The following is an 18,798-nucleotide window of genomic DNA, read 5'->3' as shown; positions in this document are numbered from 1 at the left end:
CGCCGGGAGCGCCGGGAGCCGCCGCCTGCGCTGCCGGGGCGGGGACGCGGCGGGGGCACCTCCGGGACGGCCCCGCCGCCCGGGAAGGGAGGGAGAGAGGGCGGGCAACGCGGGGGAACGGCGGGAGGAGGGGCCGCCCGCCTGCCCGCCGTCCTGCCCGCCGTCCTGCCTGCCCTCCTGCCTGCCCTCCTGCCTGCCTGCTTACCCACCTGGTCGCCCTCCTGCCTGCCCTCCTGCCCGCCTGCCTGCCTGGTCATCCTCCTGCCTGCTTGCCCTCCTGCCTGCTGCCCTGCCTGCCCGCCCACCTGCCTGCCCTCCTGCCTGTCTGCCTGCCCTCCTGTCTGCCTGCCCTCCTGCCTGCCTGCCCACCTGCCTGCCCTCCTGCCTGCCCTCCTGCCTGCCTGCCCACCTGGTCACCCTCCTGCCTGCTTGCCCTTCTGCCTGCCATCCTGCCCTCCTGCCTGCCTGCCTGGTCATCCTCCTGCCCGCCTGGTCGCCTGCCTCCCTGCCCACCCTCCTGCCTGCCCTCCTGCCTGCCCACCCTCCTGCCTGCTTTCCTGCCTGCCTGCCCACCTGGTTGCCCTCCTGCCTGCTTTCCCACCTGCTTGCCCTCCTGCCTGCCCACCTGCCTGCCTGGTCATCCTCCTGCCCTCCTGCTTGCCTGGTCGCCCTCCCGCCTGCCTGCCCTCCTGCCTGCCCACCCTCCTGCCTGCCCTCCTGCCTGCCCTCCTGCCCACCTGCCTGCCTGGTCATCCTCCTGCCTGCTTGCCCTCCTGCCTGCTGTCCTGCCTGCCCGCCCACCTTGTTGCCCTCCTGCCTGCTTTCCCTCCTGCCTGCCTTCCTGCCTGCCCTCCTGCCTGCCTGCCCTCTTGCCCGCCTGGTCACCCTCCTGCCTGCTTTCCCACCTGCCTGCCCTCCTGCCTGCCATCCTGCCTGCCGACCTGCCTGCCCTCCTGCCTGCCTGGTCATCCTCCTGCCCGCCTGGTCGCCTGCCTCCCTGGTCATCCTCCTGCCTGCCCACCCTCCTGCCTGCTTTCCTGCCTGCCTGCCCACCTGGTTGCCCTCCTGCCTGCTTTCCCACCTGGTTGCCCTCCTGCCTGCCATCCTGCCTGCCTGTCGACCTGCCTGCCCTCCTGCCTGCCTGGTCATCCTCCTGCCTGCCCGCTTGCTCGTCCTCCTGCCCGCTCTCCTGCCAACCCTCCTGCCCTCCCGCCTGCCCATCGGGGCTGGGGAGATGCCCTCGCTCCTCCAGCCGCCCCCCAGCCCCAGGTGCTCGTCCCGAGGCTCGGGAAGGGGAAAACCACCCGGGGGAGACTCTCCGGGCCGAGGTGGCGGCCATGCGGCTTTGCTGGCGGCCTGACCGGGCTCTTCCCCGGCTGCTGTGGAGGCTGCGACGGGAGCGATTTGTGGGCACCCCCTGGTCTGCACGGGCACCCCCTGGTCTGCACGGGCACGTCCGTATCTCGAGGGCTGCGGAGGCGTCGCTGTGCCAGCCGAGCGACCCTGCCCAAAGCGCAGCCCAGCGCAGGGCGTTTGCTGACCGGGAGCTGCGCGGCCGAGCCTGTCTGCTGGGAGCGCGGGCGGGTGGCTGAGCCGTCCTTCCCTCAACAGCCTGGGTGCGACTGCCTGCGGAAGTAATGGTTTTACTTGCAAGTTTTTAATTTCCTCTTTAATTTTTTTTTTTCCTTCTTTTTTTTTGGGCATTGTTTCAGAGTGAAACCTTGCCGAGAGTGCAAGGAGTGCAAGCAACAAAGGGATGGTGAGATATTTCCCTTCTTTTTCATGTCTCTCATCCTTAGAGAGAAGGATGTGAATACTATGAGTACTTAAATAATGCAGTTGCCTGTAAATAAAAGACATTTTCTTTTTAGGGGTGGTCCGTTACCCGAAGGGATACCAAAGGGCAGCTTATTTTGCACGTTGTAATGGTTAGGGAAGAATCATGAAAATAGGGAGCTGGTTGCGTCTGGCAGACATCTGCTGCCTGCTTTAAAGAAAGAAACTTAAACTGAGGTGAGAGCCCTTGCTTCTCCGAGAACCTTCCCTGGAGGTGACACGGTGGCGGGGGCACATCCAGCTTCTCGCTGCCCCGCTGCCTGCCCTGCGCCCTGCCCGACGCCGTGAGCCCACGCCAAGGCACGGGCGGCTGCCGTGTTCTTCACGCCTGGGCAGTCCCCGTCTCCGCTGTTGATCCAGCCGGGCGCTGGCTCTGCTTTGGACCTGAGTGTTGCCACAGACCGAGCTCATCATCTCGTTTCACATCAAATGGCAAATTTGGGGCCGTACCTAAAGTTTCCTTGTGATTCTCGCATTCTTGGTGCTTTTTTTTCTGTATTTTTCAGCCGCATTTCTTTAAGAAAACGTTGAATTCTAGTTCTTGGGACTGTGGGGGAATGCTTTTGGTAGTCAGGTTTCCCTCTTTTGGTGAAATTGTTTTCTCTGTAAAAAGAAAAAGCTGTAAGAGAACCTTGACCATTCAAGGCGTCGCTGTGAATGAACTATGGGAATGAATACTCAAAGCGAGCACAGATGTTACCGGTGCTACGCGTCCGGCGGGGTCCCCGCTGCCACCTGCCTTTCCTTCCGCAATGGCGACGGTAGAAGCTGAGCCGAAAAAAGCTCAAAAAAACCAGGCTGAAGTTCTAGCCGGGGTGGTCGTAACCGGGGGGTGAAGAAAACGGTTCTTCACTGGGACCACTGGGGTAGCTTTGAGGGTTGGGGGTGTCAGGGTGCTGGAGCGACAGGGAGTGTGCAGAGCTGTGCAGAGGCTGCTGCCGGGAGACAGGCAGGGATGATCGTGGGAATATGAAAGGCCTGGATGATATACTGATGATTATGGGAATATGAAAGGAATATGGGAATATGAAAGGCCTGGCCCCATCCTCCTGACACCCACCCTGCAGATATTTATAAGCATTTGGGGACCTAATAAATGCTTATAATATCTCAAGGGTGGGTGTCAGGAGCACGGGGCCAGACTCTTTCCAGTGGTGCCCAGCAACAGGACAAGGGGCAACGGGCACAAACTGGAGCAGAGGAAGTTCCAGCTGAACCCGAGGAAGAACTTCTTCCCTCTGAGGGTGACGGAGCCCTGGCACAGGCTGCCCAGGGAGGTTGTGGAGTCTCCTTCTCTGGAGATATTCCAGACCCGCCTGGACGCGGTGCTGTGCCCCCTGCTCTGGGTGACCCTGCTTGGGCAGGGGGTTGGGCTGGGGGACCCCCAGAGGTCCCTTCCAGCCCCGACCATGCTGGGATTCTGTGAAAAAAAGAGATGAGCGCTGCTTTGCGCCCCCAACGCCCCCCCCTCCGTGCGCTGCCGCCGCCCCAGCCCCGGCCCCCCCCGCTCCCCGCCCGCTGCGGCCCCGGCCCGGAAGCGCAGCCCCGCCTCCCGCCGGGCCGGGCGGGGCCGGGCCCGCCCCTGACGCGGGCGCAGCCGGAAGCGCCGGCGGCGGGCGGCGGTGGCGGCTGCAGGAGGCGGGGAGGAGGCCGCCGCCGCCGCCGCCATGGGAGCGGAGCAGAGCGCGGAGGCCGAGAGCCGCCCGGGCGAGCCCAGCGCCTCAGGTCGGTGCTCGCCGCGCCGCGGCGTGAGGAGGGGGGCGGGGGGGGGGTGCGGGTCGGCGGGGGCGAGGGGCACCGCGGAGAACGGGCCGGTTCTCCCTCTGCCAGGCAGCTGCCAGCCCCCCGCCCCTTCCTCCGGGGAGCACTGCAGATGGGGCCTCACCACGGCAGAGCAGAGGGGAAGGAGAACCTCCCTCGCCCTGCTGCTCACGCTCCTCTTGATGCACCCCAGGAGACCATTGGCCTTCTGGGCAGCCAGGGCACGCTGCTGGCTCAGGGTTGACCTGTTGTCCCCAGCACTCCCAGGTCCCTCTCCGCAGAGCTGCTCTCCAGCAGGTCCACCCCAAGCCTGTACAGGTGCATGGGGTTGTTCCTCCCCAGGTGCAGAACCCTGCACTCACCCTTGTTGAACCTCACCAGGTTCTTCTCTGCCCAACGTTCCAGCCTGTCCAGGTCTCGCTGAGTGGCAGAACAGCCTTCTGGTGCATCCACCACACGGCGTGGTGGGCTGTACCTGGAGGGGGGAGGCAACGTGCTTGTCATCAGCCGCTGCCTAATTTTGGAAAGAAAATAAGCGCCGACCGTGATGGATTCACAGAGGGAGGGCGTGAAGGGAGCCCGCTGTCCGTGAATGATCTGGGAGATGTGTCCACGCCGTAGGAAATGTGCCGCTGCTGTGCTGAACGTGGGAACGTCGGCTCGGGGTTAAGTTCTGATGGAATCTGCTTATTGATTTGGTTGTTTCCCCCCCCCCTCCCGTCTCCTTCCAGCGTCTCCGTCGCCAGCCAAGCAACGAGCGAAAATGGACGACATAGTGGTGGTGGCCCCAGGAACGCAGTCCTCCCGGAATGTCAGCAATGATCCAGACGTCATAAAACTGCAGGAAATTCCAACTTTCCAGCCCCTTTTGAAAGGTAAGCGATTGTTGTTCCTCTGTTTTTAATTTTTTTAAATTTAAAGATTGTTATTCCTCTGTTTTTTTTATTGTGCCTAATGGAGCATGTGCTTTGTGTATCCTGAGGTTCCTACTGAAGTTTGTATTTCTGTCCCTATTTTTCCCTATCCCCCTTGTTTTAAATCTTTCTTTTGTTCTTTAGTAATTACTTCCAGCCTTCTAAATGGTGGATGAGATGGTTTAGAAGCGTGCTCACAACGTTCTGTGCAGTGGTACGATCTACTGTGGGCACAGTACAGCTCCAGGCATGCCAGCTTGTCCTAGACCACAGGTCAATGAGAGATGCTGCGTGACGTTCTCGTATATGATGGACCGCAGTCTTAGTTTTGCTCTAGGCTCTTAAAAGCACCTGTGTGTTACTCTCCCAGAGTTGTAGCTACCTGTGTGTGGGTTCAGTTGCTTGAAATCAAGATATCTTTTGGGGGTTTCCAACTCAGAGCAGATTTTGTGCTTGTTTTTTGGGATGGGGTGCGTGGGCTGAGGCTTGTGTGGATCCTTAAGCCCTGTGTTGACAACATCCCTTTATAGAAGTGGACTTCTTAAACTCCCACCGCGTCTGTCCTCTGTTTCTTTTCCTCCCACTCTTTCTTTGTTTCTTCCCCTGCATCTATTCGTTGTTCCTCTTACGCTGTTCAAAGGGAAGTGAAGATTTAAATCAGCGTTGTCAAGCCTACAGTTTGCCAAAACCTGGCTGTGCGTTTTGTGGCCTGGCTTCTAGCTGCCTCTTCTTCTGGAGGCTGTGCAGCGTCCTTAGTGTCTGAAAGTCGCTGAGGAGGGAGGATGCCTGGAGCAGCCGGTGAAAATCAGTTTGGTCAAAGCAGCGTGCTCCTGGGCTCCTCTCCCTGGAACGGCGTGGCTCAGCTGGCTCCTGTAGCGGGCACTCAGTGAGCCAAGGTATTTTTGAAAATGGGAGGCCTGCTGTGCGTGTGTTCGTTGGCTGCAGCACTTGCTCGTGCCTTGCGGGCCCGCTGCGACAGAGAGGAAGGAGCTGGGGTGTTTCACCCTCCCTGCTGCTGGAAGCAGTGATGTGGTCTTGTACAGCTGAGGGTTTAGGCACCACTCGTCTGAGTGTCCCCAGTTGGTGCAGGGCTGCTGGGAGATACGGCAGCCACTTTGCCCTGCAGGCATCACTAGGAGTGACAGAACATCACTTTTTGGACAGAAACTCTTTTATTTCTCTTTTTTGTGCCTACCGCATCATGGCTCTGGAACATGACCGTGACTAGAACTTGTGGACACTACAACAGCCCAATATGCCAAATATTTGGCATTTTATTGGGTACTGCTAGATAGGGGTCTAGATGTGCGCAGCACTGACTGCTGTTTCCAGCTTCTGGTGGAAGACAGGGAGGCCACTAAATTGGAGAAAAGAAAACATGGATATTCTGGGGGCTGGTACCGCAATCCCTCTTGACCAAGGAGAGTGTGTGTGCGTGTTGGTTATTCTATTTTTTTTTTAATTTGACAGAGGGTGATGTTGTAGAAATCTGATTTATTCCTGATGCTCTCACTGCCATTTTAGAACGCACTGTAAGATTGCACAGCATTCACGTCAGCAGCAGGCTAGGTCATTACCTGTGGGCAGGTCATGCTTTGCCCGAGTCCTGCCTTGTGCGGAAGGGAGAACCTGGATCACACCATGGCAGTTTGGAATCTGAATGCTGGAAACCCAAATCCACAAAAGGAATAAGGAAGTTTTAATCTGAGAGACTAAATTTAGAAGATGCATTAATAACATCTGGCACTGAGGTCGTTGTGCATATGTAAGAGCGTGATGACAGAAGAGTTTCAGTTCCACCCAGCCTCGAACTGTGGTGAGCAAGTGTGGGTTGCACAAGAGCTGTGGAAGTCCTGGGAAGCAGGAGTGGTGATTGCTTTTGGAGGCAGTGTTCCTGTATGGGTGTCTGAGGCACAAGGAGACAGGGCTGGAGATGGGAAGTGAGAAAGAAGAGATAGCAGCACCCCTGTGGCTGAGATAGAAAGGTTGGAAGGCACTGCCTCAGACGGCCAGTCCAGGTCCTTGAACTCCTTAAACATGCGTGTGTTGTTTGGTGGGAAGTCTTCTTGGTCACTGAGTTGCTTTTTGTGGTCTTGCTTTGGACCTGAAGCTGTGTGTGTATGATGGAAACCTTCTTTCCTATTTCTAGCACTTGGCCTGCCGAGTTTCCCTGCGAGTCTCCTGAGATGTGGTGTCATCTGGCGACTGCTCAAGAGCATTGCATGCTTAATCCCGTCTGTGAACAGCTTTTTCAGCCTCAAATACTTGTTATTGCTTGAACAACAGGACTATGAGACTTGTGTTCCCTGTAGAAAGCGGTGTGGGCTGCTGAGTGAGTTGACGCTTGAGAGACTCCAGATCTGCCACTGGCCCGCTGGAGAAGCTGTTCTGCTTCAAACTGGTCTCTTATCTGTATTCTTCACATGCAAGATCATGTTCCTGGGATGGATGAAGAAGGATACCATAGATCTTTTAGGAGCTAATCCTAAAAACTTGTGTCTTCTGGTCTACCAGCTTGGAGAGCCTAATAGTTAAATTATTGGGCTGGAGAGGCACATGGTCGTGAAGAGACTGTATTTTCTTCCACTCTCACGTGGAAGAAAATCCCAGTGTCGTGTCTGTTACATCTTTCATACTAGGTTTTCCTTGACTTCTACAGCAAAAATTGCACCTCAGAGTTACAGCTATGATTGTGTTTGGTCCTGCTTAGTAATGGTTCCCTTCTTTGAAGTTGTGTCTTGGTTACTGAGCATGCATAAGCAGTGGTGTTTGAGAGGTCAGTGTTTAAGCATCTGCTGATTCCAGTGTTTGACCCTGCTGGACGTAGCTGTTTGGGCTAAGCGAAGCGTCTTGAAGTGGTTGTGTAGCACCTGCTATGGTGAGTCAAGGACTCGCGTGTCTTTTCTAATACCAGGGAACATCTTCTCCAGCGCTAGATTTGTGTGGACAGGAAGGGGAGAGCATCCTATATACGATGGGGTTAGGAAAGCGTTCCAGTAGATGCCTGTTGTATTGCCATTTGTAAACATCAAATCTCATTTCCGCTCAAACTGAGAGGAGAAGAAAACTACTCTTACCAAGTACACCTGAGAATGAAGTGCCTGGTTGTTGTTCTCCAGAAACTACTATATATTTGGGGTGTAGAGAGGTTGTGTATGCATATTTTTTTTCCCTGAATGCAGAAAAACCTTCTAGTAGAAATGCTAGCAGAGAACTCCCTGTTTGATGAAACAAGAGGTTTTTTTAAAAAAGATTTTAATTTTTTTTTAAGGGGGAGAAAAGTACAGAATCTAGACTCATGGGAGCAACTGAGGAAGCCTCCATCCTTCTCCCTGGTTGCAAGTATTCCTTGTAGAGAACTCTTTGTAAGCAATACAGAACAAAATGTGATGTGCTGCTGCTTTCCTTGAAGCAGCTTCCTGAGGATATTTGCATGAAAATGAAGCTTCTGTTTGTTCACAGAATCACAGAATATTTGGGGTTGGAAGGGACCTCTGTGGGTCACCCAGCCCAACCCCCTGCCCAAGCAGGGTCACCCAGAGCAGGCTGCACAGGACCGCGTCCAAGCGGGTCTGGAATATCTCCAGAGAAGGAGACTCCACAGCCTCCCTGGGCAGCCTGTGCCAGGGCTCCGTCACCCTCAGAGGGAAGAAGTTCTTCCTCATGTTCAGCTGGAACTTCCTCTGCTTCTGTTTGTGGCCGTTGCCCCTTGTCCTGTTGCTGGGCACCAAAGAAAAGAGTTTGGCCCCGTCCTCCTGACACCCACCCTGCAGATATTTGTAGGCATTTATGAGGTCCCCTCTCAGCCTTCTCTTCTTCAGACTGAACAAGCCCAGCTCCCTCAGCCTCTCCTCGTAGGAGAGATGCTCCAGTCCCCTCCTCATCCTCGTAGCCCTCTGCTGGACTCTCTCCAGTAGCTCCTCATCTTTCGTGAAGTGGGGAGCCCAGAACTGGACACAGTACTCCAGATGGGGCCTCATTAGGGCAGAGCAGAGTGGAAGGAGAACCTCCCTCGAGCTGCTGGCCATACTCCTCCTAATGCACCCCAGGTTCAGTGTCCCTGGTTCTTGCAGTGCGTTCATGGCGTAAAGTCATCGCCAGCTGTGTGTAAAATCCATCTCATCTTCTCCGAGTGATCCAAAATGGTGATCCTTTTGTAGGTTATGAACAAAACAGCCCATCTTGTGAAGGTGTTTGGGAAAAAAGGGAAAGTGCAGTTCTCTGTGTGGTCATGACTGCGGAAGGTTGTTAAGGTACTACAGCGTGGGAGTTCTCTCAGAAGGGCTCTTACTGGATCTGCAGAGTATGACCTCTGAATAGGGATTTGGCTTTTATGACCAGGGGAGCCTCTCTGAGGATTGAGGACTGCTGGCAAGAGGTGGGATCCACCTGACAAAGTGTGATTAGAGCACCTTCACCAACAGGCAGGCCAATCTGAAAACAAGAGCCTTAAATTAGGATGAGTATGACCACAGTTAAGTGAGGAAGCAGCGGACAGGGTTGAAAAGCAAAGGGGGAATGAACATGTTGGGTTTTTTTCTGTGCTTTTTTTCTTGGTAATTAGAGGACTGGTGTGAGAATTAAACATTATTACAAAGCTTCCCAAAAACTTTTGAAGAGGGAGTTGAAGTTTTGTGTTGTGAAAACAGGATGCTCATTGCATTCTTCCAGAGGGCATCAGCATCTCTCAAGCCTCAGGAAATACTGAGGTCTGTCTTTCTGGTAGCAGTGAAGTGTTATGGTAAACAAAAAAGATGGATCCATGGAAAGGACCTGTTGGTGCTTGTTAGTAATGCAGGAGAAACTGTTTGAGAACTAGTCATCCAGCTACAGATGGAATTCCTGTTCTGTGCCAAGGTCAGCAAGACCTAAGGCAAACAAAATATTGGGAGCTTGATAGTGGGAACAATAACTTCAACAGGTGTGTCTGTTAATTTAGCAATCCAGTTAAAATGAGTTGAGACTGACGCTGTAACTTTCCTTGACTGATGAGTTCTGAGAAGGGGAGCAGGATACGGGTGAGGTTGGAGGGTGTCTGGTGCTCTGTTTTGGGCAGCTGTTTTGTAAGATGTAGACTTCATAAGACGAAATAAATCTTGTGGATCTTTTTGAAGGAAGTCAGTGTAATTAATACCCATTCGTGACTATGTGTTCTTGCAGGAAAAATGGTGAACTTCCCTTGCCAGTGGGTTGAATGAAAAGCAAAAGATCCCAAAGGTTTTATTAGAAGAAAAGTTTTGTTACTTAGCTACTTAGCAGAAACTGTGTCACAAATAGATTCTAGGCTACATCAGTGATTTCTGACCGTGTTTAATGTTTTGGAAACTCGAGATACAAAAGGATACGTTAAAGAAATGGACTTGCCTGTATGATGGTGACCAAGCAGTATGATTTCCAAGCAGCAATCCTGCTTCCAGGCGTGTATCTAAAATAGATACTTGAAAGAAATGAAGTCTAGAATGGAATCCTAGAATTACAGAATGGTTTGGGTTAGAAGGGGCCTTTAAAGATCATCTAGTCCAACCCCCCTGCCATGGGCAGGGACACTTCCCACTAGACCAGGTTGCTCAAAGACCCATCTGACCTGGCCTTGAACAGTTCCAGGGAAGGGGCAGCCACAGCTTCTCTGGGCAACCTGTTCTGCTGTCTTGCCACCTTCATCATAAAAACAATTCTGCCTCATATCCAATCTAAATCTACCCTCTTTCAGTTTAAAACCATTGTCCCCTGTCCTGTCGCTACAGGCCCTGATGAAAAGTCTCTCTCTGTTTTTCTTATAAGCTATATTTGTCCCATGGAGGCTTTTTTTGGAAATAAACTTGTTCCTGATTATGACTAGAATTCTGTGTCGGTAAAAGGTATTCAGCGTGAAGAAGCAAAAGAAACAGAGATTATGGTCTCACTGCAAAGGCACTGTGTGAGCAGCAGAAGTTCCTTACATTGCTGTGCCTCCTCCTGTCCCCACAGGACTTTGCAATTAGATTGCTCTCTAGTCTGGTTTCATGGTTCTTCTGGTCACCCTGGTGGTATTGTGAGCATTGGAGATGTCCTGGCTGGCTGACCAAAGCTGCCAGAAAGGCAGTGACTTGCTGCTTCTGCTGGCCAAGCTCCATCCGTTGTTAATTTTGAAGTGTGTCTCTTGTCATTTCTAAATCCGGTGATCAGTCCTGCTAATGTTACTGGGCTACTTGTGCCTACTGACAGACTTACAGACCCTAACCTGGTTTTTGAGAAGGGAATGTGTTAGCGAATGTTCTTCGTGTTTTGTTTAGAGATGCTTCTGGACCAGCTGAAAACCAAGGTATTTTAGAAGCCCATGGCTTGTGTAGAAAATGGTAACTTTCAAGTTGCATTCCATTTGGTTTGGTGCTAAGTTAAAAATTCCAGTAACACGCAAGCATGGGAAGAGAAATTAGTCTCGCTTTGGAGACCAGTTCTTCACACTGTGTGAGAACTTTCAGTTCCTTCTTGTATTTGGTGCTTGCTGCACAGTAGTTCATTGAATGCCCAGGCTGGCAGCTTGCCCCTGGTGGAAGGGGGACTCGCTCCTTGCTCCTTTTTGCTTCTGGCCATGTGGGAATGTCTCTTCCATCGCTCTGGCTCTGGTATTTGTTGGCGTCGTTTTACTGGTTACTTCCCTGCCGGGTTGGTGAGTGGAGCCGGCTTGCAGGAGAGATCAGTGAGTGGAATCACAGAAATGGAATCACAGAATGTTGGGGGTTGGAAGGGACCTCTGTGGGTCACCCAGCCCAACCCCCTGCTGAAGCAGGGTCACCCAGAGCAGGCTGCACAGGACCTTGTCCAGGTGAGTCTGGAATATCTCCAGAGAAGGAGACTCCACAACCTCCCTGGGCAGCCTGTGCCAGGGCTCCGTCACCCTCAGAGGGAAGAAGTTCTTCCTCGTGTTCAGACGGAACTTCCTGTGCCTCAGTTTGTGCCCGTTGCCCCTTGTCCTGTCGCTGGGCACCACTGAAAAGAGTCTGGCCCCATCCTCCTGACACCCACCCTTGAGATATTTGTAAGTATATATTAGGTCCCCTCTCAGCCTTCTCTTCTCCAAGCTGAACAAGCCCAGCTCCCTCAGCCTCTCCTTGTAGGAGAGATGCTCCAGTCCCCTCATCATCCTCATAGCCCTCCGCTGGACTCTCTCCAGTAGCTCCTCATCTTTCTTGAACTGGGGAGCCCAGAACTGGACAGAGTGCTCCAGATGGGGCCTCACTAGGGCAGTGTAGAGGGGAAGGAGAACCTCCCTCGACCTGCTGCCCACACTCCTCCTAATGCACATCAGGATCCCATTGGCCTTCTTGGCAGCCAGGGCACGCTGCTGGCTCATGGTCACCCTGTTGTCCACCAGGACACCGAGGTCCCTCTCCACAGAGCTGCTCTCCAGCAGAGTGCTAGAGCTGGGGTCTGACAATAGACAGAAGTGGAGGTGAAGGAGGAGCCCAGGGCGTCAGATCCCCTTTTCAGCAGCAACCTGTTAAATTGACTCAAGTCTGGCGACTTCATTACTTCTTGATACTGTGTTGGTAATGATGTTGAAAGAATTAAATTGCTCTGTGTGTAGCACCTTCTGTCTTAGCTGTGTGGTGTGGCTGTGATTTGTTTCCTCTTGCTTTAATGTTTCGGGTTTCTCAATGTGAGAATTTCTATTTTCTGATGATGATGATTGTACTGTATTAAGCACAACGTCTTCTCAGAATTTAGGAGGACAAATTCATGCCCGAATGGTAACTTATGGGCCTTATGAAATGAAAACTGGAACACACTCTATGTGCCAGGCAGATGCCTTCTGGCTCCTCCTCAGATGATCTCTTTGGTTGAACGTCGTGACGGCAGACGCCTTTGTAATGCGTTCGGTTTGAAGGGCTGCGCTGCAGTCTGCCCGGGCTGCTCCCTGGGTGTGGGGAAGATGGTGACCTTCTTCTGGATGGGTGTTCTTGTACCTTACAGTTAACACATCTGTACCTAGAACAACACCCTCAGTAACTGAAAACAAACTTCTTGTGCGTTGCCATTTGCCTCACCCTTTCCTCCTCGTTCGGAGGCAGTGGTTGCCGGTATGGTGGTAGCATCCCTCGGAAGCACGAGTGGTGCCGAGTGGTTTGGGATGCTGTACGGTCGTGGATTCACTGAATATGGGCTTGTGGTTATATAGAGATAATCCAGCAGTCTGTGTTCTTATTTATCTATGGAGGAAATCTCAGTTAAACTAAAAAAATAATTTTTATGCTATATATTTAATTGTTGAAGCTGCTGCTGATCCTTGCTTGGCCTGTTGCACAGGAATGGGATGATACTTTTTGTTTTGCTTTGTCAGGCAGTCTTAGGCTTGTTGTATCAAGTTCTCTTGGGAGCAAGGATCATTTCTGTGTGTTGGGCAAGGTGCTGATAGGGAACTGGAGCCTGGCTTATCGACAGTTCAGGTGTGGGTTCTGTGCTGAGACTGCTGATTGCATTTGCCATCATATGCAGGATGTCTTCTGGCAGAGGAACTCCTGATCCCTCTAGCACCGAGAGAAATGAAGGTAGCAAGGGATGCTGAGGCTCTTACTTCAGGCTCAGCTGCATTCCCAGGTGAGGAGAGAGGTGGCTTCTCTGCAGACCTGTGGCAAGTTACTTGTGGTGCCCTCTGTTCGTTTGTCAGACTGACCTGGTGTGCAGATTGTAGCTTGTAGCCCTGTGAAGGTTCTTACGTGGAGCTCATTCGCATCCCTGAACCCCGTATGACTGGATTCTTGTCCTACAAATGCTCCTGGCTTGGTAAGAATAGCAGAGCATGGGAAGAGGTTGCTCAGTAGGGTTGTGGCATTTCTGTTGTTAATGTTTTGAAGGACATGTTAAGCAAACATCTACCAGGTGTGAGTTAGAAGTAAACGGACAGATTGTGGCTAACCCACTGAGGTCTTTCCTTATCTTTGCTGCCTTTTACTTATCTATGTTGCCTTGTTATTTATCAAGAGAGGTATTTCACAAAGCAAAAACTGAGACCTTGACTCTGAAGAGTCTAGGGTATAGTTTACCTGGCAGCACTGTAAGAAGGAGGCCAAAGTTATGCAGCAGAAAGAGCCTCGCAAGATAGGTCCAGTGTGAGGAGTGCCCTTTTTGTCCCAGTTTGGTTTGAAGTGAAAACTTGGCCGTGGTGTTTTTATTATAGCTGGTGCGTGTCTGCAGCAGAGAAGCACAGGGAGATGCTGAGAAATCTTCTGTGAGAGAGAACAGCGGTGAAACACAGTGGTCTGTTGTCCTCCAGTCCCAGGAAACACAAGCTTCTGTTAGGCAGCTTGAAAGGATTATTTATCCCTGTATAATTTTTTTGGATGAGGTCACTCTTCAGGCAGAAAACTACTTATCTGAAAAATACAAATATATTTGTCTTTCTGGGGCAGCATGTAGAGGGAAGAGGGATGTTTAGAGTCTGAGCCTTTAAAGCAATAGGTTTTGTCACATCTCACTCCACAGTATTTGCTGGTGACTGACTTACGTCCTCTGTTCATTCCCTTACCTCGCTGTATGCTGCTTCTTGCCTTTATTGTCTAGGGAATTTAGCTAATAGCACATGGTAGTGAATTTTATTCCTGTAATTCTTTAAGCATTGTGATACTTCAAACACTTTTAACTTTGCCCCTGTGCCTTACTAGGAGGATCTGTGTATGCAGCACTTGGTAGTACTGGCTGAGGGCACAGGGCTCTAACAAAATTTGCAGCATCCAGTTTGCTGGATGGACCCCATGCTTGGTGCTCACAACAAGGTGAAAATGAGCATTCTGGGCAGAAATACCAAGAATGATCATGTGAGCACATGTCTGCCTGTGTTTTTTGGTTGTTTTGGGGGGTTTTTTAAAGGCTTGTGGACCAATACAGTATTCTGTGTTACAGGGAGCTGCCTCTCCATTTTGGCTTCATGACTTGAAACTAGCTCTGAAAACAGAACCTGGGAGATGGCTCAGTTTGGGAAAAACAAAGCAAAACTGTTTTCCTCAAAAAGATAATTGGAGGAGAGGAGGAAAATGATGGTGGTGTCCTATTTCCATGTGTTCCTCAGTGGTTTGTTGACAATTTGGAGACCTGAAACAAAGAATTTTTACAAGTGAGTGGATCTGAGTCTGCGGTTAGGTACTGTCCAGACAATGTCCTCAGCGCCAGTCAGCAGAGTATTAGGGACTGCAGATATGCAGTTGTCTGCCTGTTTCCTCCACCTCCCTGTTCAAGCTGTTCAGCTGTTTCCAAGCTGTTGTCTTTATTAGGTAGGAGCTGCTGTGTAAGGTATTGGACGCTTGGATGTAGAGGAACGAGAAGGTGGTGCCTGGGATGTGTCTGGTGGACAGGGACTGCTGTATTTGTCACCAAGGGAAGGGATGGGACCTTGGAGAGGTGACTGAGTTCCTGAGGGGAGCTCTGACACGTGAGCAGATAATTTTAGTGCCTTGAGTAACTATGGCAATGAGCAATGTAGATGTGTTCAGAGAGAGCAATGGCTTTAAACTAAAGGAGGGTAGATTGAGACTAGATATAAAGAAGAAATTTTTACCATAAGAGTGGTGAAACACTGGAACGGGTTGCCCAGAGAGGTTGTGGAAGCCCCATCCCTGGAAACATTCAAGGCCAGGTTAGATGGGGCTCTGAGCAACCTGGTCTAGTTGAAGATGTCCCCGCTCATCACAGGGGGGTTGGACTAGATGACCTCTAAAGGTCCCTTCCAACCCAAAGCATTTTGTGATTCTGTGAAAAGGCCGTGGGTGCTGAAACAAAACAGCTGGCGCTGCTCGATGAGGAATGCCTGGCATGTTGGGGAAACGAGGAGTGGTAATGACTATTTGGAACAGCGTTTTAACGACGAATCTCTCTGCTTATAAATACAGCAGATTTCTCTGTTGCCATCATCAGTGGTCACTTCAGTTGCGAGGAAGTCTTACTTCCCTATTTTCTGGTGTTGAAAAATCTAAAATAAATCACAGGAAGAAAACAAGTTAGATGTGCCAAAGGTCACTTTGCCATTACCGTTGGGATGGGTCTTCTGTTAGGAGTGTGTGAAACTGTCAATAGAAAGCGTGAAAGAAAGAAGTCTAAAATGCTTCTGAGCTAGTCCCTGCGTCCCCGCAACTCTATCCTCAAAAAAATCCTAAGCTCCAAGTGTTTTGGCCTGAAGTAGCTATTCTTGAAGTAGCTTCTCACATTTTCTTCCAGGTGCCTTCCCAGCAAAGATCAGTGAGCTGAACACTTTGCTGTGGGCACGTGGCTGACTGAGGGAAAGCGCTGGCCAGGCACGCTGTGATGTTTAAAGCTCATCCATCCTCAGTACTGTCTTGTAGTTGTGTGCAATGGCAGGACATTTCTTTTAAATAATTTTTGTTTTCCTCTCTTGTACTGTAAACGAGAGGCTGAAGTTATATCAACACGGTCATTTGCCAGCAATTTTCTTTTCTAAATTATACCTACCAATATATGTCTTAGCTTTGAATACTGTTTGCCTTAAAATATATTTATATATGTGTATGTGTGTGTGCATATGGTATACACATGCTATACATAATATATATACTATACCTACAAAAGATGTGTATATATAGTGTGTGTGTTCTGTACATACACACTGTGCATGTGTAGTTCACTTCTTGTGATTCTGCTTGGTTCCCTGGTAATGCTATTTCGTGTGACTGGTGGCTGTTTTGGGAATGCTGGTGTCTTGCTGCTAGACCAGCAGCAGCATTGCAATGGATTGTTTTTGAAAAATGAACGTTTCTGTTAGATCTTAGGCTTTACAGGAGTTGATAAGTTTATGCAAGTCCAGAAGATTATTTGGTTTTAGGCCAGTCAGTTTATTGAGAAAGATTATGATTAACCAACAGGCACAGTGTAAATTATTACACTCTGAGTCCTAGTTCTTGATTTTTGTTTTGTTTTGTTTTTGTTCCTATGGATGCTGATTCAGTTAATTAACCATGGTCGAGGTAAAGGACGAGTGGATATTTCTGTGTCTACTGCCCGTCTGCAGTTAACTGCACTTTCTATAACGTCACATCATTCAAAAGCTCGGCTCTTGTCTTTATTTCCCTGCCCAGACACTGTGAGCAGAATGAAAAGCGTATTCCAGGAAGTCGTATGTGTAGATAACACCCCCCTTCTCTAATGAAGAGTTTGTCTGACTAAAATTATATAAAGAGAAAAAGGTTATGAAGGTAGAAGTGAAAAACCAAGTCTACTCAAGCCCTAAACCGTGTTATCAAAGCAGCGTGGTAGGAGCTTAGCTTAGTGATGTTCTCCCTGGATAATTGTGTAAGGTGAGTTCAACAACCAAGCAATAAAGCACAGATCAGCAAGCTCATGGTTATAAAACCTTGAAGTTTAAAATCAAATTTGGCTTGCCTCTGTTCCTTTCTTAGGGCATCTTAACAAAAAGGAAAATAGGAGTTTTGTGCTTCGTTTGGCTCGAACAGTGAGGTATGACCTACTGGATTTTGTACTGTTCCCTCTGTTTAGCGGTAGGACGAGAGGCAATGGCCTCAAGTTGCGTTGGGGGGATTTAGATTGGATATTAGGAAAGATTTCTGTACTGAAAGAGTGGTCAGGCACTGGAACAGGCTGCCCAGGGAGGTGGTGGAGTCACCATCCCTGGAGGTGTTCTAAAAACGTGCAGATGTGGCACTTGGGGACATGGTTTAGTAGGCAGGGTGGTGTTGGGTTGACGGCTGGACTTGATGATCTTAGAGGTCTTTTCTAACCTATGATTCTGTGATTCCATGTGAGGCTGGTCATGGTGTGCTTGGCTTCATTGTCTTTTTTTGTCTGAGATTTTCTGCTTGTGTGTGTGTGAGTGGTTGAGTTCCCTGGGTACTTCTACTTGTATTGCACGTGTCTACTTCTCTTGTGTTCCAGAATGTTTACTAACTAATTCTGGCACTTCATTTCAGAGAAGACACGTGATATGCCCTGGTGGGCCTTGATGTGTGCATTAAATATAAAGCGTCATGCGATGTGGCATCTTCTGCCCGAGCGACTCTTGTGTTAGAGATCCACTCTGAGCTAGTTTGAGGTGCTGTATCCGATATGTTTTTTCACTTGGTAAAGAGCTGAAGGGCAGAAGTAAGTGCGTATGCTGTTACGAGGGGTATTTTTTAATGAGGTTAGGAGCAAACAGTAAAAATACTAGGCTGCTGTTTGAATAAACCTGTGTGGTCGGTTTCTTTTTTTCCTTTCAGTGGCTGGTTCGTGTAGAAATTCGACTCATGAAATGTTAGGTGAGTCTGTTCTGATGCGGTGAAAATGGGGACTTTGGTTGCAGGCTGCGGTCCTCTACTTGGTGACAGCGGGGATGTCCCGTAGGGAGTCACTTAGACGGAAATACCGGAGCGTGGAGTGCAGTTCGGTGTTGCAGTACAAGAGCTGAGAAGCTCAGTCAGTGAAACCAGATTCTTTCCCCCACGTTGTATCAGCCGTGTATGGTGGCCGAGGGAAGGGTGTACAGCGGCCAGAGAACCTCCTGGGAGTCCTCGTGCGAAGCTGTGGCTGGGGAGCCAGGGCTGCTGGTGATAACTCCACGGCTGCTGCCTAGGAGAAGCCGCTGCATTCCATCCCTGAGGAGCAGTGAAGCGAGCAACAATCCTTCAACTCGGCGCTGCGATGTCCTTTCTCTGTTTTCTGATTTACCGTTCTTCACCGTTGTTGGTGTGGCTCTAGGGACTGGGCTAGTCTGCAGTCTAGGTGGCTGCCACAGGGTGTCACTGGAATACAAAAGGAGTAGGAGATGCGATTGAAAAGGGCTGGAAACCTTGCTGAAACACTGCGTTGGAAACTGCTTTCTCTTCAAGCTCTTTCCATGAACATTTGTGTCCTGGTTGCATTCGCTGACCGAGTGGGAGGAGTGGTAGATACACCAGAAGTCTGTGCTGCCATTCAGTGAGACCTGGGCAGAGAGGAACCTGATGAGATTCAACAAGGGCAAGCTCAGGGTCCTGCACCTGCGGAGGAACAACCCCAGGCACCAGTACAGGCTTGGGGTGGACCTGCTGGAGTGCAGCTCTGCGGAGAGGGACTGGGAGTGCTGGTGAACGACAGGGTGACCATGAGCCAGCAGCGTGCCCTGGCTGCCAAGAAGGCCAATGGGATCCTGGGATGCATTAGGAGGAGTGTGGGCAGCAGGTCGAGGGAGGTTCTCCTTCCCCTCTACTCTGCCCTAGTGAGGCCCCATCTGCAGTGCTGTGTCCAGTTCTGGGCTCCCCACTTCAAGAAAGATGAGGAGCTGCTGGAGAGAGTCCAGCGGAGGGCTACGAGGATGGTGAGGGGACTG

The 18,798-nt window shown here is 50.8% G+C and overlaps 1 protein-coding gene across 2 annotated transcripts in view; it reads left to right on the top strand.

Moving 5' to 3' along the window:
* Positions 1-3,435: 3,435 nt before the first annotated feature.
* The window catches only part of BORCS5 (BLOC-1 related complex subunit 5), a 77,706-nt gene continuing 62,343 nt past the window's right edge, over positions 3,436-18,798 (top strand). The window contains exons 1-3 of one of the 2 annotated variants that reach the window (XM_075442134.1): positions 3,436-3,561; positions 4,329-4,472; positions 6,661-8,046. In XM_075442134.1, coding sequence (XP_075298249.1) covers positions 3,504-3,561; positions 4,329-4,472; positions 6,661-7,046 — 588 coding nt within the window. In that variant the 5' untranslated portion in view covers positions 3,436-3,503 and the 3' untranslated portion in view covers positions 7,047-8,046. Of the gene's footprint in view, positions 3,562-4,328; positions 4,473-6,660; positions 8,047-18,798 lie in introns of those variants that run through there. The other variant, XM_075442126.1, reaches the window with a different exon arrangement.

This window comes from Opisthocomus hoazin, chromosome 1 (genome assembly GCF_030867145.1).
Source record: "Opisthocomus hoazin isolate bOpiHoa1 chromosome 1, bOpiHoa1.hap1, whole genome shotgun sequence".
NCBI classification, from domain to species: Eukaryota; Metazoa; Chordata; class Aves; order Opisthocomiformes; family Opisthocomidae; genus Opisthocomus; species Opisthocomus hoazin.
The sequence above is the reverse complement of the archived record's forward strand: the minus strand, read 5'-3'. Positions and strand labels throughout refer to the sequence as shown.